This window comes from Oncorhynchus kisutch, linkage group LG13 (genome assembly GCF_002021735.2).
Source record: "Oncorhynchus kisutch isolate 150728-3 linkage group LG13, Okis_V2, whole genome shotgun sequence".
Taxonomy (NCBI): Eukaryota; Metazoa; Chordata; class Actinopteri; order Salmoniformes; family Salmonidae; genus Oncorhynchus; species Oncorhynchus kisutch.
In genome coordinates, this window is record NC_034186.2 from 47,519,423 (window position 1) to 47,539,311 (window position 19,889).

The 19,889-nt window shown below is 40.0% G+C and overlaps 2 protein-coding genes across 5 annotated transcripts in view; both read right to left on the reverse strand.

Annotated features, from left to right (window-relative positions):
- LOC109902256 (arf-GAP with coiled-coil, ANK repeat and PH domain-containing protein 2-like) overlaps positions 1–14,545 on the reverse strand; it is a 94,509-nt gene extending 79,964 nt beyond the window's left edge. For 3 of the 4 annotated variants that reach the window (XM_031786432.1, XM_031786431.1, XM_031786430.1), the window contains exons 1-2: positions 14,459–14,545; positions 14,152–14,207 (exon numbers count right to left, since the gene is read on the reverse strand). In XM_031786432.1, coding sequence (XP_031642292.1) covers positions 14,152–14,207; positions 14,459–14,530 — 128 coding nt within the window. In that variant the 5' untranslated portion in view covers positions 14,531–14,545. Of the gene's footprint in view, positions 1–14,151 lie in introns of all 4 variants that reach the window. The other variant, XM_020498470.2, reaches the window with a different exon arrangement.
- Positions 14,546–14,880: 335 nt separating this feature from the next.
- The window catches only part of LOC109902255 (protein phosphatase inhibitor 2), a 25,013-nt gene continuing 20,004 nt past the window's right edge, over positions 14,881–19,889 (reverse strand). The window contains exons 5-6 of the mRNA XM_020498466.2: positions 18,039–18,203; positions 14,881–17,078 (exon numbers count right to left, since the gene is read on the reverse strand). Coding sequence (XP_020354055.1) covers positions 17,065–17,078; positions 18,039–18,203 — 179 coding nt within the window. The 3' untranslated portion in view covers positions 14,881–17,064. The remainder of the gene's footprint in view (positions 17,079–18,038; positions 18,204–19,889) is intronic.

Consider the following 19,889-nt stretch of genomic DNA (forward strand, 5'->3'; position numbering starts at 1 on the left):
TCATCAGGTAGGCCTATTTTATGATGGGAGAGAGATGGAAAGATGTTTTAAATACATTAAAACTTCTTCGGGATTGGTGTCCCTTCCACGGGACGGTTGAGCTAACGTAGGCTAATGCGATTAGCATGAGGTTCTAAGTAACAAGAAAATTAACAAGAAAAATATCTGATATTGGCAGAAAGCTTAAATTCTTGTTAATCTAACTGCACTGTCCAATTTATAGTAGCAGTGAAATAATACCATGCTATTGTTTGAGGAGAGTGCACAATTTTGAACATGAAAAGTTATTCATAAACCAATTAGGCACATTTGGGCAGTCTTCATACAACATTTTGAAAATAAATACAATGTTTCAATGGAACAGTTAAACATTTTGCACATACACTGCTGCCATCTTGTAGCCTAAATATAAATTGCACCTGGGCTGGAATAATACATTATGGTCTTTCCCTTGCTTTTCAAAGAAGGTACAAAAAAAGAACGGTTGTTTTTTTCTTTGTATTATCTTTTAACAGATCTATTGTGTTATATTCTCCTACATCCCTTTCACATTTCCACAAACTTCAAAGTGTTTACTTTCAAAAGGTTACCAAGAATATGCATATCCTTGATCAGGGCCTTCGCTATAGACAGTTAGATTAGGGTATGTCATTTTAGGTGAAAATTGAAACAAACAGGCAGATCCTTAAGAGAAAAAAAAGACTTAATTTGCTTTGAGATGAAGAAAACATTACTTTGAGAAGCTCCACAGCTCATTAGTGCTGGTGCGTTAAGCCAAACAGAAATCATATCAGATACGCAAATGAGCGCATTCATATGAGCGCATTCATATGCTCGCAGGACAGGTGTCCTTTGCGTAATTAGGTGCGTGTCCATACTCAACATTGACAGGAACGCTCCAGACAATGACTAAATTGACATAACTCGTAAATGGAATGAAAAACTAAAACATGTTTCTCACAAGTGTAGCACAGGTTGTGCGCTCTGCAAACAACTTGCCCACACCGACAATAACAGTAAGAGACTGAAATAATATATTGAATGATTTAACAGAAATTAACATAACCAATCAAACATTGTAAATTACAAATTATAGGAATTAACAGTAAATGTCATGGGGAATTGATAGACATGAACAATCAAATGCAAACAATACAAAGTGAAGTTATGAAACAATGAATATTCACAAATTGGAAGTTATGAAACAATGAATATTCACAAATTGGTTGGAGAGTGCGCATTCACATTCTTCCCCGCAGCCTCCGCAATGGATTAGTTCTCTGAGATGGGCACGAATCAGACAGGTGTCTCGTGTGCCATAAAAAATTATATTTGCTACTGCTCGACTAACAAAAACCTTGGTCGACCAACAGCCTATCGACCAAATAATCAACCAGTCCACTAATTGGGATCAGCCCTACAGGAAAGGGACTGACAGGCAAAACCAGCACACTCGCTGACCTTTTCTTTGTAAGAGCTTAGACTCTTCTGGGTCGTTCCATATGAATTCAATCACTTTTTGACCACACCCCTCTTGATTTGACAACAACCCTTTTAATTTGACCAAAACCTTCCATACTTGTTTGCCCATGGAAGAAGTGGACAGAAACTGATTGCAAAAACATTCAGGAGATAGAGGTGCTAAAAGTTAACCCATTTTGTGTACCCCACCACGAGACATCCATGTCTTCGTCACTGAAAAACAACAGTTGAATTATGCTATTTGAAAGCTTACAAACAGGGGTTTTAATCTATTCCATAATTTATTGATTTGTTTTTGTTTTACCTTTAAATACACCCACAAGAGCAGAAATTAATTTATTTTCAGCTGAAAGATGCCCATAGTTCACCCATGATGTTGCACAACGGTTTAAGTCAATAAAAGTCATTGTTTTAGTCAAAGTATGATATATTTGGGGTTGAAGTGGGAAAGCCGAATTTGTAACTTCTGATATTTTCCGTGCGTTTCCCTTATGATATGACGTGCTAATACTTCAGTCTACGCTTATTTTCCGGACTGGGTTTTATTTGTATGTTACCACCCACCAGCATGGCATTGTTAAATAAATCAGAAACACCTGAAAAGCTTTCCAGGTGAAGCTGGTTGAGAGAAATGCCAAGAGAATGTGCAAAGCTGTCAAAGGCAAAGGGTGGCTACTTTGAAGAATCTCAAATATAAAATACTTTTGACTGGTAATGTATGTGAAAATGAAACAGACCAAAATCTTCAGGGAATGGAAACATTGGTCAATTGGTATCAAGGGACGTAATGTGTACCAGGAAAACATTCCCCACACCATTACCAGCCTGTACCATTGACACCAAGCAGGATGGGACCATGGACTAAGGCTGCTTACGCCAAATGATGACTCTGCCATCACCATGACGCTACAGGAACCGGGATTCGTTGGACCAGGCAATGGTTTTCCACTCAATTGTCCTGTATTGGTGATCGCGTACCCACTGGAGCTGCTGCTTCTTGTTTTTAGCTGATAGGAGTGGAACCCGGTGTGGTCATCTGCCACAATAGTGCATCCGTGATGAGGACTAACAAGTTGTGCACTCCGAGATGTTTGTGGCCCGCCGGTTAGCTTGCACGATTCCTGCCATTCTCCCTCGACCCCTCATCAATGAGCTGTTTTCGCCCACAGGACTGCCGCTGACTGGATGTTTTTTGTTTGTTGCACCATTCCGGGTAAACCCGAGACACTGTAGTCCGTGTAAAGCCCAGGAGGCAGACCGTTTCTGAGCTACTGGGACCGGTACGCCTGGCACCAACGATCATACCACACTCAGTCGCTTAGGTCCCTCGTTTTGCCCATTTAACGTTCAATCGAACAGTAACAGAATGCGTCAATGCTCGTCTGACTGCTTTAAATAACAAGACACTCACTGTCTGTAGGAGTGAACCATTTTCATGAACGGGGTGGTGTAATAAACTGGCCATGGAGTATATAAAACACAAGAAAATCATGTTGAGTGCACTGGACATTTAAATTGGACAACTTTTAATAAAAGTTTGACAACCCTATTTGTACGTTTTCAAATGATAAACTGTTGATAAACGGTTGTCTAATGGTATAGTGGGTTATGCAAAATGGGTCAACTTCGAGCACCGCCATCTCCTGAATGTTTTGTCATTCAGTTCCAAAAAGTAACTTTCTCAACCCTTCTACATGGTGAAACATGTATGGAAGGTTTCGATCAAGTCAAAAGGGGCTGCAGTCAAAAAGTGATAGATTAAGGGTTGTTCATTTGATTGCTAAGATTTCCCTTTCAGAAGAGGCCAGACAGAACAATTCTGGTTTAGAAGCAACAGCACGTTTAACCTAATAGCTCCTTATTGCAGAATGAAAAAGCAAGAATACAGGCAAGAATTGAGAAATAAACTTTCTCTGTGTTTAGTGCAGTTTGGGTGTGCGTGAGAAGCTATAGTCAGACTTTTGTGTGGTATGAGGGAGACTGAAACAGGCCCATGAATACACATTTCAGACAGGCCTGGGAAAACTGGCACGTAATCATCCTTACAGTACACATTCTATAAGAGGCTGGTGGGATGAGCTATAGGAGGACAGGGTCACTGTAATGGCTAGAATGGAATAAATGGAACAATATCAAATATATAGAAACCACATTTGACTCCGTTCCATTAATTCCATTCCAGCAATTACAATGAGCCCGTCCTCCAATAGATCCTCCAACCAGCCGCCACTGGTGAGTTTGGAAGTATTCAGACCCATTCACTTTTTCACCATTTTGTTACGTTACAGCCTTATTCTAAACTGGATTAGAATGTTATTTTTTTCTCATCTACACACAATAGCCCATAATGACAAAGGAAAAACAGGTTTAGAAATTATTGCGATAAAAAATAAATAACATTTAAATAAGTATTCAGACCGTTTACTCAGTAATTTGTTGAAGCCGCCTTGGCAGCAATTAAAGCTTTGAGTATTCTTGGGTGTGACGCTCTACAAGCTTGGCACACTTGTATTTGGAGAGTTTCTCCCATCCTTCTCTGCAAGCTGTCCATACTGTCAAGTTGCTGCACAGCTATTTGCAGGTCTCTCCAGAGATGTTTGATCGGGTTCAAGTCCGGGCTCTGGCTGGGCCACTCGAGGACATTCAGAGACTTGTCCTGAAGCCCCTCCTGTGTTGTCTTGGCTGTGTGCTTAGGGTAGTTGTCTTGTTGGAAGGTGACCCGTCGCCCCAGTCTGAGGTCCTGAGCGCTCTAGACAGGTTTTCATCAAGGATCTCTGTACTTTGTTCTGTTCACCTTTCCCTCAATCCTGACTAGTCTCCCGGTCCCTGCTGCTGAAAAACATCCTCACAGCATGATGCTGCCACCACCATGCTTCACCGTAGGGATGGTATTGGTTTAAAAGAGGCCTTCAGGTGCCTTTTGGCAAAACTCCAAGTGGGCTGTCATGTGCCTTTTACTGAGGAGTGGCTTCCATCTGGCCCCTCTACCATAAAGACCTGATTGGTGGAGTTGCTGCAGAAATGGTTGTCCTTCTGGAAGGTTCTTCCATCTCCACAGGGGAGCTCTGTTAGAGTGCCCATCGGTTTCTTGGTCACCTCCCTCACCAAGGCCCTTCTCCCTGATTGCTCAGTTTGGCCAAGCGGCCAGCTCTACGAAGAGTCTTGGTGGTTCCACATTTCTTCCATTTAAGAATGGAGGCCACTGTGTTCTTGGAAACCTTCAATGCTGTATAAATGTTTTGTACACTTGCTCTACGGACTATTCCTTCAACCTCATGGCTTGGTTTTTGTTCTGACATGCACCGTCAACTTTGGGACCTTATATAGACAGATTTGTGTCTTTCCAAATCATGTCCAATCAATTGAATTTACCACAGGTGGACTACAATCCAGTTGTAGAATCATCAAGGATGATCAATGGAAACAGGATGCATATCAGAGCTCAATTTCAAGTCTCATAGCAAAGGGTATGAATACATAAGGTAAATACGGTATCAGTTTATGAATTTGCTTACATTTCTAAAAACCCATTTTTGATTTGTCATTAGTGTGTAGATTAAAATTGATTAAATAAAAATAATTCTCAGAGTAAGGCTGGAACGCAACAAAATGTGGATAAAGTCAAGGGGTCGGGAATACTCCAAATGCACTGTATATACGTATAGCTTGAAATTGGACACCTGTTACAGTGCTATTTGGATTCGTTCTGGCATTAGATTTTTTTTATTGATTATTTGTGTACTTGTTTGACATTTTACTGCATTGTTAGGAGCCAGTAACAAACATTTTGCTACACCCGCTATAACATCTGCTAAACTGTGTACGCAACCAATAAACATCGGTTTGATAGTCATGATGAATAGCCTACTGGATAGACTGTTTACATTCGGCCATCCTACTTTCCTATGTCCACACCACAAAGACTCGGACTGAATCAAATGGCCATAATGAAGGTAGACCTACAACGAGTGTACAAACCATTAGGAACACTGACTCATTGAGGGTTTCTAGAGAAAGGCTCTGGCTACTTAAGTTGAGTTTTGTTGGCTGTTTGCCAAGAGGGAGTTGTGTGTTATCCTTAGAGTGGGAGTGAGGTAGTTCAAAAGTTTAGGCCTAGTCACACACACACAATGGCCTCCCATGTGGGGACCGACACAGTGAATCTGAGGCACCAATCCGAGTAGTACTTCAAAACATCTCCCAAATCAAATGCCGTGTTGCACAGCCTCTGCCTGACAACTTGTAAGGACATCAATTTCCTGTAGGATCTTACGAGCCGAGAGTGGGGTTTAAGGGGCAAATTATGATATTCATACTTCTTGATGACGCTCAATAGAAAAGTGCAGAACTAGGCTGAGCCCCTGTGCCGTGGCGTATTTCCTGTCATTGTTAGAGTGGGGATGTGTTGATAGGGGGGGTCCCACAAGGGTAAAAAAACAACATTAACAGTACCAGTCAAATGTTTGGACACACCTACTCAATCAAGGGTTGTTGTTTTTTATAGTAGAATAATAGTGAAGATATCAAAAATATGAAAACAAATATGGAATCATGTAGTGATGAAAAAAGTGTTAAACAAATCAAAATATATTTTATACTTGAGATTCTTCAAAGTAGCCACCCATTGACTTGATGACAGCTTTGCAAACTCTTGGCAGTCTCTCAACCAGCTTCATGAGGTAGTCACCTGGAATGCATTTCAATTAACAGGTGCCTTGTTAAAAGTTCATTTGTGGAATTTCTTTCCTTCTTAATGTGCTTGAGCCAATCAGTTGTGTTGTGACAAGGTAGGGGTGGTATACAGAGGATAGCCCTATTTGGAAAAAGACCAAGTTCATATTATGCCAAGAACAGCTCAAATAAGCCAAGAGAAATGACAGTCCATCATTACTTTAAGACATGAAGGTCAGTCAATCAGGAAAATGTCAAGAACTTTGAAAGTATCTTCAAGTGCAGTCACAAAAACCATCAAGCGCTATGATGAACCTGCTTTCATGAAGACCGCCACAGGAAAGGAAGACCCAGAGTTACCTCTACTGCAGAGGATAAGTTAGTTACCAGCCCCAGAAATTTCAGCCCAAATAAATGCTTCACAGAGTAACAGACTCATCAACATCAACTGTTCAGAAGAGACTGCGTGAAATCAGTCCTTCATGGTACAATTGCTGCAAAGAAACCACTACTAAAGGACACCAATAAGAAGAGACTTGCTTAGGCCAAGAAACACAAGAAATTGACTTTTGGTCCTTTGGTCTGATGAGTTAAAATTTGAGATTTTTGGTTCTAACCGGTGTCTTTGTGAGACGCAGAGTAGGTGAACGGATGATCTTCACATGTGTGGCTCCCACCATGAAGCATGGAGGACTTGGTGTGATGGTGCTTTGCTGGTGACGGAGTTATCGCGAGTCTATTTGTAATGCGTTTACACAGTGGGAAATGCATTAGTATTTTCTTTTCACTATGATCAGCTTGTCAAAAACTTTAGGGATAAACTTGAAACCACTAATCATGAAACCACTAATGGCGTGAAATTCTTGGACAACAGTTGGGATTGTCCACTTTGACCTGTCCTGTTTTTAGGATATGTTGCCTTGTTAACATGACAGCACATATATTTTATTTTTTTGGGGGGGGGGGGGGGGGGGGGGGTTGAGGAGCCATTTAGGTTGGGCTATTTGATCTGAGAAACCTGCATGATGTAAAAGGTGTCTGTCATTACATTGCCATTCATTTTATCTCCAGCCTGTATGCTACAGAAAAGACTACATACTCTTTTTACCATTTCCTATATCTGCTACATGATTTATGATAGATAGTTTTTAATGAACGTTGGTGGAGTGCTGCAGAGATGCATCTCTCCAACAGCACCCTGGAGAGGCATGCTGGGAATGGACAAGCAAAATATTTTGCGCCCCTGCCTTTGACAAAGTGGGCACTGCTTATCAATGGGTGGAATCAGCACTCACCTAAAAAGCCCATATGCCACTGGTTGAGAGAAATTGTCATTGTTTTTGGGCAGATTTACGAGAGGTTGTGTGTGTTGGAGGTGCGCCTTGGTCAATTTAGCTCAGAGAATGCCACCCTTGTCAATCGCCTAATCATGCCTAATAAGCGGGCAAGCCGTGCTTATAGCATATCATATTCACATCAATAAATTGGTTATAAACTCTAAACACTAACACGTGACAGCAAAATGGATGCAGAGGACGTGACAAAAAAAACTGGAAACAGAGGAATATTTATAGGTCGCTCAGGAGGTAATGGGAAAGTAAAATGTGCAGAATAAATGTGACTAGTTGTGGAAAATACTGGAGATCGAGAAAAAGGTAAGGAGCAAGTGCTGAGTGCATACTATGTGTGCCAAACAGGTGCTGTATTTTTTTTGTACCTTTATTTAACTAGGCAAGTCAGTTAAGAACAAATTCTTATTTTCAATGACAGCCTAGGAACAGTGGGTTAACTGCCTGTTCAGGGGCAGAACGACAGATTTGTACCTTGTCAACCTTCCGGTTACTAGTCCAACGCTCTAACCACGAGGCTACCCTGCCACCCCAGCATTACAATATAACTTTTCTGACCGTTTGGAACAATGTAAACCTTAAATAAAGTATAAGCGTACCAGAAAGTCTTGTAAATAGAGGCTTAAAAAATGTTTTTACAGCAAAGACTAAAAACAGTCACGCTCATTTGTGAATGCAACTCCCAAAATTAAACAGTTATTATATTGTTTTAGCAAATTATTCAAGGCTCGCTTTATTTCATTTTAAAACTAAAATACTTGATTGCATTTCAAATCATGAATGACTCGTGTGATGACATTAATTAATTAATAATTGATTGATACACTATAGAAGTATTGAAATAATAATAATAATAATAATAATAATAAATATTATTTCAGACCACTTGGAACAGTGTAAACACCAAATAAATGATAAATAATACTAGAGGCTGTTCTAATGAAAAAAAAAAGTGTAAAGCCTTTATTACAGCAAAGCAAAAGATTAAAAACAGGCTATTTAACAAACACTCAAACAGGCAACAGAAGCAGGATGTCTTATTTCTGTAGATATATTGATAATTCATAAAGCCAGGCACATTTAACAGTTAGGCTATTGATTATAGGCCTAATTAAGTTCAGGTTTCTTCTTTCATCACTTTTCTTAAGACAATAAGGCACGGGCTGTTTTCTCATCTCATTCTGCTGCTGCCTATTAGTTCTCAACCCCAATATGCTGTTTAACGTTTTGATTATGGACATAGCAACACAGTCTAGGAAAAAAACGCCAATTCAACAGCGCACTGATCCGTTTCAGAACTGTGGACAGCAGTTCTCGCTATCCAGCGAGGGAGAAAGCGCATTTGTTACAAAATAATATAATTTTTGTTATGTAATATAACCATATACAATTTCAGTAGCACATCTTAGACTGATGGACTGTGCCATCCCCACAGCCTCCACAATGCATCAGGCCACTCGTCTGATTTGCGCTAAGTGTCTTGTTAACCATGATATTTTTTTGCTACTGCACAACTAAAAGAAATCCCGATCGACCAAACAATCAACCTGTCGACGTAATTGGGAACACCACAAGCGTGATTCAGTTACAGTAACTAGGGAGCCAGTTCAAGAGTGAAACAATCTGTATGTTAGTGCTTCACAATGGACCATAATAGATGCTCAATGCACATATGGTAGAAAACAAAACAATTCTGCAACAAAAAAAACAAATCACAATACTTCAAGCCAATACAAAAAAGTTTAAGCAGATCAAACATTCAAAGATCGCTTGAATAGACTACCATGTCCTCTGACCCCACCCAGAACTCTCCGATGAGGATTCCACCTCTTGTAATAGTGTAATAGGCTGACAGACAACAATGTCTCAAGAAATCTGCTCAACTGTAGGCTATATCCAGAGGCACACCCAAAAGTCAGTCATATCCACATATCCACCTCTACCTTGATAACACTCTTTTTAAAAGGTTAGTGAAAGATTAATAAGCTACTGTACTCAGTAGTGTCCCAGCTGCTCAGTCTTATTAAAAAATATGTTGTGTGTGTTCATTGCTAATGGTGTCCTATAAAGTCACGAGGGAATCGTAGATTAGGCTAAGGCTATATTGGGTGTGCAAATGAGATCACCTTAAGTGAGCCAAAGACTTTCTTGTTGACAACCTGAAAAGCTAACTACAGTTAGTCCAGCGACTAGCCCACCATTAACGTACTTTAACTAAGATGGAATTATCTGGCACTGTCCTCTGCATTATCAAGGCTAGTGATGAGGTGCCAGCTGTGGAGTCGTCAATGAGGCAGAACAAATTGCTACCACTATCGAGTGGCCTATGACATCATGTAGGTGGCGCACTGCCAAGCTTGGTTTCTGAATGACTTTCAATTACACCGCATGTTAACAGGGTAAAGAGGAGAGAGAACATAAAAGGACAATCCATAATTCCTAAATGAAAGACAACCTCAAGTGCTTGATATAGGCCGAAATGAATGGGTGCAAAACCAAACGGTCACAAAAATTACTTAAATTCTCAACCATTTTTACTGTGCTTTTAATGTCTTTAAAGCCTTAAATGTGGTTCAAAGTCAGTCATAACTGACACATTGTCTAGTCTAGGCCCAACTGTCATTGCCACTGTACTGTGGGTGAAGGGGGACAACTTTAATAATGACTTCGTAGGAAAGTTACGTTGCGTTTACCTTAATCTGTAAAGCAGATAAGAACCAAATTCCACAGTTCAGAGAAAAGATGACTTATGATAGGCCTACTCTTCAGGGAATAACAAGTTGCATATTTGAAGAGGAGCCAGTATAACTGCAGTGAAAAGCTTTCAGTGAGCAATAGGCTGCTAGAGTTGATATTTCAGCAATCTCATAGCGTAATGCAAATTACAGTAGGTCTACAGAATCAGCAGAATTTGCATCCGAGTCCCAGACCAGTCGTTGAAAACAGGTTTCAGGGCTACATGATAACTTTTGCTACATCTAAAAAGAGACCTTAGAGAGAGGGAATATGGGGTGTAGCCTACCGACTTGGGGAAAAAAACATCCCACATTTGGGGGCTCCACATTCACTGGCACAGAGTTGAAAGCACACACACAAATGGAAACAGATGTCAAGAGACAGTTATTCCTCGCTGGTCTGCATCCATTTTCATCTATTACTCTCCAGCTCTCTCTGAGTCCTCTTCTCTGCCAATTCAAAGACAATGGAAAAATTAGAGTGATGCAATGGTGGTCAAAGTGGAAAGAATGTATGTTGTTTAAGGATCTATGGTAAATCCTTAACCACAATGAACCCCAGTGGTGCTGAGGTTAAGGGCTAATGGAAACGATAACCCTCAGTAGAAACCTGGTGGAAAGAGAATCACTGTAGGTAATGATTGTTTGTGGGTCAGTGAGGGAGTGTAGGCATCATTCACAGATGATTCACAGTCATATTATATAGCCTAGTTTGCCTAAGAGAAAGATAGGGCAAGGATTTTAAATCACAAGTCTTGTGAAGGAGCCAAACGAAAGCACAGGTGCCACCACCACGAAAAGTGCCAACCAGAATTTGTGCCAGTCATCGTTCCACGCTCAGCTGATTGGAAGGCTTTTGTTCATCCCACAAGCTGATCCTTGATGAAAAAAGAAAGCCTCTTTCCAAGTTTATTGCAAACAACTTTCTAACATCTGCTCCTCATTTTGTTAGAATAATGTTCAGCGCAGAGGGAGGGAGAGGGGACAGAGGGGAGGGTTGATCCTTTCTCAAAGCTTGGAAAGCCCAACCTTGACTGAATAGGATGAAATAACACTTAATTTGAGCAAAGTTTACATTAGGCAATAGGGCAAGAGTATGCATTGGAAAAAAAGCAAAAAAAATTAGACGACATCAAGTGTCAATCCCTTTAATAGCTGCATGGCAGGCAAGGCACACATGTACATCTCCTTCGAAGCAAGCACAGTGCATTAGCCTATATTAGAGAGATATCAATTGTCAACTGCCTAGATCTTTCAAGAACAATGAGATCAATGACAACACTGTTGAAAACCTAGAACCGAGCTGCAATGTTAGCTAAAACTTTCTACTTTATTGTGGCCAGATGAGGCCTGTAATAATTTTCTTATTGATTTTGTTATTGACCCAATACTTGTTTTCCACCATAATTTGCAAATAAATTCATTAAAAATCCTACAATGTGTTTTTCTGGATTTTTTTTCTTCTCATTTTGTCTGTCATAGTTGAAGTGTACCTATGATGAAAATTACAGGCCTCTCATCTTTAAGTGGGAGAACTTGCACAATTGGTGGCTGAAAAAATACTTTTTTTGCCCCACTGTATCCTGATGTTAACAGCAAATGGGAGTTGTATTCATAATAATGCTAGCTAACATACATGCAAGTTATATTAAGTGGCTAGTTAGCGTTAGCAACGTTTGGTAGTCAATGAGTCTGAGGGCTAGCTAACCACCTGAGCTAGCAAACAATATAACAAAAGTATAATTTAGGATTCGTAAAATACTCTCAACAGGCTCTACATTTCAGCAATCACAGAAGCAAGTTAAATTAAGCCATTTAAACATTTATTTTCAGACAAGTAATTCAGTTTTTGTCATAGCACTCACTGGCTTTCATGTGATTTTAAACATGAGCTTATCCGAGATGTCGGACTCGACGACAATTGCTATCCATTGATGCGCTGCAATTGACTTCCCAAAATTATGTGGCGGGGCTTAGTGAAAGGTCAATTGGGTTTCCACTATGTTGAACAGCCACAAAAGCAAAATTGTCTATATTGTAAAAATGTATGTACAATTGTTTAGCTTTTTGAGGAAAGATTTTAGGGCTGACTAAATACTTTTTTGCCCCACTGTATGATTGAGAGAACTAGTTATTTCCAAAGGTGGTTAGAGCTAAAGCCTTGACTGCATGCTGATTGGCCTCAGAATTCACTGTCAACATTCAGAAGTTACACTAAAAACTATTTTACCAGGTTCCTGTGAAGGAATTGACAGTTCACCAACATACCCAAGAGTTTACTTTTTAGCAAGGGATAGTCTGTTCAATTTCATTGTGTATTAGAAACACCGTTTGAGATCATTGTGAGGGGATATCGCTAGTGGTTGAATAGGGCTTCCCTATTTAAAAAAGTTGTCCAAGGTTGCAACAGTAACCAAGGGGGGCGGGGCTTAGCGGAAGGTGAATTGTGAGGCCGATAAGCGTGACACTCCTGAAAAAGTATACTGGAATTCTAAACCTACTAAAACCTCTTAAGGATCGAACCCCTTTTTTCAATTTTCACCTAACATCATACACCCAAATCTAACTGCCAGTAGATCAGGACCTGAAGCCAAGGATGTGCCTGCCTATTCTTGATACCATTTGAAAAGAAACACTTCGAAGTTTGTGGAAACATTAAATTAATGCAGGAGAATATAGCACATTAGAACTGGTAATAGACAATCCAAAGAAAAAAAACATGCTTTTTTTTGTACCATCTTTGAAACACAAGAGTAAGGCCATAATGTATTATTCCAGCCTAGGCACAATTTAGATTTTGGCCACTACATGGCAGCAGTGTATGTGCAAAGTTTTAGACTGATCCAATGAACCATTGCATTTCTGTTCAAAATGCAATATCAAGACTGCCCAAATGTGCCTAATTGGTTTATTAAATAACTTTAAATTCATAACTGTGCACTCTCAAACAATAGCATGGTATTATTTCACTGTAACAGCTACTGTAAATTGGACAGTGCAGTTAGATTACCAAGAATGTAAGCTTTCTGCCAATATCAGATATGTCGACGTCCATGGGACGTCCTGGGAAATGTTCTTGTTACTTAGAACCTCACGCTAATCCCCATTAGCCTACTTTAGCTCAACCGTCCCCGCGGGGGACCCACGTATCCTGTAGAGGTTTTAACATTAATTTGAATGCTGAATGGGATTGAAAAATAAAATATTGTCACTAACAAAGTCTGAAGTGTTTAATATTATTCAGTTAACCAGGCAGGTACTGTCAAGATTCAAAATAGATGTGTGTTGTCAAATTGAAAAACTAGTAATTTATTGTATTTGCACCAAGATAGCTCTTTTTTTTTTTATAAATACCGTACATAGAACAGAATGAACAGAACATAGAACAGAACAGAAGTCTCTTAGACTTGCTTTCACTGACAATAAATGTGTTTACATTTGGTGGGTTTGCTCAAAAAGTTACTTATTACAGCTTTAATATTGGTGAATGCATACATTTGAAAATGGTTGTCCAAAGCTCATCCTAAAATGCCTGTGAAGCCATAAAATGCTACGCATTTTGGATTAAATGTGTATAAACTTCGGTTTTGTAAACTGTGTAAAAATATTTTTTTATATGACCAGGTGTTCGCGACATGCGAGACTAGATGGAATCCATGTGTAAGATGTTTTTTTTTTTTTTACCTTTATTTATAACTAGGCGAGTCAGTTAAATTATTATTTTCAATTACGGCCTAGGAACAGTGGGTTAACTGCCTTGTTCAGGGGCAGAACGACAGATTTTTACCTTGAGGTGAGGTGGTAGCGTAAAACGATTACGGAGGTCGTTTTGGACTGGGAACATGCTGCTAGCAGGTACCGTCATAAAACCATGACTTGTCGTGTGGGAACAAAGATAAGGTCACTTCGCCTACCTGAATCTTGGAGAGTCCTTGAGACATTCCTCGAATTCAACCGTTATCTTCATTTTCTTTAACAAGTAAAAACAGGTGTTAAAAGCAGTTGCTGTATACCCTGGACTTGGCTACCCGCTACTAGCTAACGCTAGCTGGGCTATCAATCCACAAGACCTCGGCTATCTAGCCTGTATGGCTGGCTAGCTAATAATTGGCTCGCGACAAATGTAACCATAAACAAGTAAAATAAATACTTAAATATAAAACGTTAGACCAAAAATGTAATATTTTAGTCAAATTCAAAATGATAAAAAATGAAAAATACTTCACTAGCTAGGTGATAGAAACGCCTCCCACTGGCTCCTTTCACACAAAACAGTACAAACTGAATCGACATATTATATAATCGTGTCAAGACAAGTGCTTACTGCTTCCCGGTCCATGAAAAACGCACGTGAGTGATACTTGAAACAACCAATGAGAACGCTTTCTTCAGGATTAGAGGCTGGACTTAGTTTTTTTCCCCCCGCATGTACTCTACTCCTTTGACAACTTGATTTAGCCAATATAGAAAAATTTAACAATTAGTGATGAGGATTAGTGGTACACACACACAGTGCATATTTAGCTTTCAATATGTATTCTACCCTTAATTGCTGTATCTGCCAAAATATAATATCTATAAATATAATATAATATATATATATACTTGCCTAGTTAAATAAATTTAAAAAAAATAAAAAGCCAGAGAACTAGAAACCTTTACTCAGCAGTTCCCCTTAAATTATTACATTCAACATGAACGTTAGATTTATTGTAGACTACTGCCATCTAGTGGCCACACAGAAGTACTGGGCATTTCTGCAAAACAGTAAATAATAAACAAAGGGCCAAAGTTCCACATTAAACAAGACAAAAAAAAAAAGCAAATGGGTCCATAAAACAACATTTTAATGTGAGACAAAAATAAAACACTTATAAGAACATGCCCATTTAAGAGCTCAAAAAAAAAAAAGTCCCCATTATTTGGGGACAGATAAATGATCATGTGAGACAGAATCTTAGTCCACTGTCCCTAGTAAAGAAAGGGAAAGCGGCTGGGATACCTAGTCAGTTCAACTGAATGCATTCAACTGAAATGTGTCAAGAAAACATGGTAAAAATTAAGCTAAACAACAAATAGGCAGGGGAATCCAAGCCGTTGAACTGCACAGGTAAAATTGAGCGTAGCCTATTCACTTAGACATGTACATAAATACATTATATAGGCACATATGCCTTGTAATATCGACCAATAGTTGGTATCATACAAGTTGTTGTTTTTTACAAAAAGCTAGTCATAAGTTAAGATAACTCATATTAACTTGTTGGTTTTTGTCAATAAATCTTCCCTTAACATAGACATGATAAAAAATACCTAAAAAACAAAGTGGGAACAGTCATGCAGTATATCAGTCAGTATTTCCTGTGGGTGTTGTATTTTCCAAAAGGATCCAATAGTGAGCTTTTGAGATTGTAAGGACAGAATCCAATGGATAGCCTCTTATGGCCATTTAGACAGGTGAAACAAAAGGGCTCAAGTCTAGTTCTGAGAAGAAAAGATGAAACCATCTCTACATGTCCTGATAAAACAATATCTTTTTTCTTATGTGCCTATAAAAAGAAAAGAGAAACTTAGTCATCATGGGAGGACTGTGGTTCTCAAAAGTTCACATGCAGATCAAGGTGCTATGAGCAAAAATATTTTGTTATTGGACAAGTACAGATTAATCCCTTGCCATTTTAGCTGTTTGGTTCCTAGCAAATACACCCCTGCTTATCAGTAGTACAAACCTTCTCTGGGGTTCATTTCCCCAATGCTATCCCTCATTAGCTTAGTGAGCAAATGTCGCATTAGTGCTGATGGCCACAAGGCTTTAGTAGCCATGCTTAATACAGCTGGGTTCCATAAGTATAATGGCAAACCTGACCATCTGCATATCAATTTTGACATGCAGTAGTCCTGTGTGAAATGACCTAATTTGTCATCACAAGGCAATACATAATAAATGAATATAATTTTATTGCATGAGAATAAATAGGTTTAGCTGTCAATGTCAGTACATTAGCCACCATATTAAGATAATGGTATGTTGTTGGAAACATGAATATTCCTATTAGTCAGTGCACATGCGTCTGTACCAAATCCTATAGTGGGCGTAAATATGTGTAGGACTGAGTCGAATGCTGGTCACCTTAGATATCGAGATGCCCCGTGGGCTGGTTAAAAATGCAGTCTGCCGTTCCTAGATCCATTCCAGATAACACAAAATCCAAGATTGGAACGGAGGAGGAAATTGCGAAGAAAAAGAAAACAGCAGCTAGCTCATCAAGGTTTCAGATTTCTCCAATGAAGGTTCTGGTGGTAGTTAAAACAAATTAAAAATTAAACAAAAACAGGTATGGGGACAGAAGGAACAAGACAAAAATCAAGAGACCAAAACCCTCCTACCTCCCTACCACCGTCAGCAAAAAATTCCACCACTTTCTACAATGAGAAATCCAATGGGTGCTGCTGTTCTTTCTGACAGCATTCGACCAGATTCTCAGGAGAAGCCGGGACAAAGAGATGGACAGAGAGCGAGCAAGGCAGGAGTCCTCACTGATAATAACAGTCTTTAGGTCTCAGTTCCTTGAGGTCTGGTTCCTTTGAGGCAATGACAACTTTTTGTGAGGGACTCTTGGCAATGAAGAGAAGCAACCAGCAGGGTCAAAATGCTTAGCATTTCAGTGTTACTGGGAAATATACGCACTCATGAACAGGGGTTGTTTGAGGGAAGATTGTGAAGCGGTGTCCGTCTGCTCTATGGCCCGGCACTGTGTGGCTAAGTGTCTCTTAAATGTGTCAGAAGCCGAGACAGGCTGGGGACAGGAGAGGTGGCGCGTCCTCCTCTAGGAATCCAGAGCTGTAAATCCAAAGAGAGCTATGTGAGTGAAATCACCTTAAGTGTTAATTAATACGACATCAAATCTAACAGAGAAACGCTAATATTTTAGTAGTCTTATAGGAGTGGGAACAGCTCTCATTTCAGACTGTTCTATCAACAACTTTGCTGAGTTCAGTATTAAGACTTTCAACATTATCCACAGTTTACCACACCAATCCCTTGCTGAGGACTGTTTGACCTCTGACATTTGGATGGCCTACTAAATCAGGGCCCAGTAACCTTCTGTGTGGAGCTTACACTTATCTAACCCTCCAAGTATCAACTTGACTTTATGCTTAAATGTCTTCTTAAGCCATTTACGTTGTTTTTATTCTTATCTTATATTTCTTATTGTTGCATTGTCAAGAAGGAACCTGCAAGTAAGCATTTAGTTGGAGTGTATCCTGTACATACAACTAGTAAAAACTTGAAAGCTGAACATTAAATATAAGGGAAATACCTAGTTAGTTGTGCAGCTGAATGCATTCAACTGAAATGTGTCTTCCGCATTTAACCCAACCCCTCTGAATCAGGGAGGTGCAGAGGGCTGCCTTAATTGACATCCACGTCTTCGGCGCCCAGGGAACAGTTGGTTAACTGCCTTGCTCAGGGGTAGAACGACAGATTTTTAACTTGTCAGCTCTGGGATTTGATCCAGCCATTGTGCACATGCTTGGCGATATGATGGGGCGAATGGCCAATTGAGGCTCGCTATAGCTTCCAGCCCGTGCCGAATTGGCTGTTGATACCCATCAATACCTAGCATGCTGTCGGCTTGCTGCTCAAAAAAAATAAAACTCCCACAGTGGTCGATGACCAACCGTTGGTGAATCAAGCATTTTATCGGCATCAATGGATTTAACTGGTGAGAGCTCCTGATTTGTCACCATGGGAAATGCCCTGCATTATAAGATTTCTGAGTACCCCCATTTCTCTTACCGTCTTGCGGCGAGTCTACGTTGATGTCCTCCGTTTCGTCTCTCATCTCTTCGTCCTCGTCCACTTCTTCTGCCAATTCGTTAGCTATGAGTTGCCTGGCCATCCTGATGTTGAGGCCCTCGTTGTAATGCATCTTCCTCATCATTTGAAACTGCTTCTTTTTCACTGAGGGGGAGATAGTGAGTATGAGTGAGAGAGAGAGAGAAAGCTAGAGAAAGACAGAGAGAGAGGGTATGTGGTGCAGAGGGAGGCTAGGAGAGCAACAACTCAGACGTGTAAACATCACGATTCCGCCGTGTGGAGGAAATATAGTGATAGAGCTACATTAGGGGAGGCTCAGATGGAGCGTTCAAAAGCTAAAAGGGGGGTTTCAGATTAAAGAGAAGGGAGAAAGTTAACACGCTCATCCTCAAATGGTGCTTCAAGGACGAATACGTCAAACTATTTTTATGAGGATCCTGGCTGAACAGTTCCAGTAGAATCTAATCTACTTTCAAGGACATGGTTCAGAAATGAAAAACTGTTAAAAAATATATATTAATAATAATTGCTTTCCAATTCAAGGGCATATAGCATCAAACTACTACACAGAGATTTTCAAAGCGGACTTGAAGACGCACAGTGCTGTAAGAGGCAGGCAAGGCCTATTTTTTTTGTAAACAATTACTACTAGACATCAAGGTCACTGCAATCAATTCCCCGGTTTGTTCCAAGCACACATTTTATCCAACTAATTTTAAAGTAAAGTTACGTCTGATCAAAACTAAAAGCAACACCATTCAGGTAGAATTCTAAACTCCATTCCGGTGCATAAATAAAATATGGGTCTGTGCATATTTACTGAGAGTTGGTCAACTGGAAAAAGGATTGGAAGCAAAAGGGCACCACTATACTGGAAGATTCACACTGGAGGGAATAACTACTTCAATTCAGGTCACTCATGCTTTTACAAATCTTTTTAAAAAATGATCTAATATTAAATGCATTTTATATAAGTTGATGGCCCATCTAACGCTAATGAATAGTATGGGTGAGTGCTTTTTACCAGGTCTCATACCCTATACACACACAAAAGTATGTGGACACCCCTTCAAATTAGAGGATTTATCCATTTCAACCACACTCATTTCTGACAGATGTATAAAATCAAGCACACAGCCATGCAATCTCCATAGCAAAAACATTGGCAGTAGAATGGTTTTATAGGATGCCACCTTCCCAACAAGTCAGTTTGTCAAATTTCTGCCCTGCTAGAGCTGACGCAGTCAACTGAAGTTATTGTGAAGTGGAAACATTTGGAGCAACAACAGCTCAGCTGATGTGGTAGGCCACACAAGCTCACAAAACAACTGCCGAGTGCTGAAGCGCATAAAAATTCTGTCTGTCCTCAGTTGCAACACCCACTACTGAGTTCAAAACTGCCTCTGGAAGCAACGTCAGAACTGTTCTTCAGGAGCTTCATGAAATGGGTTTCCATGGCTGAGCAGCCACACACAAACCTAAGATCACCATGCACAATGCCAAGCATCGGCTGGAGAGGTAAAGCTCGCCGCCATTGGACTCTGGAGCAGTGGAAACGCGTGCTCTGTAGTTATGAAACACGCTTCACCATCTGGCAGTCAGAGGGACGAATCTGGGTTTGGCGGATGCCAGAAGAACGCTACCTGCACAAATGCATAGTCCCAACTGTAAAGTTTGGTGAAGGAGGAATAATGTTCTGGAGCTGTTTTTCAAGGTTCAGGCTAGGCCCCTTAGTTCCAGTGAAGGGAAATGTTAACGCTACAGCATACAATGACATTCTAGACAATTCTGTGTTTCCAACTTTGTGGCAACAGTTTGAGGAAGGTCCTT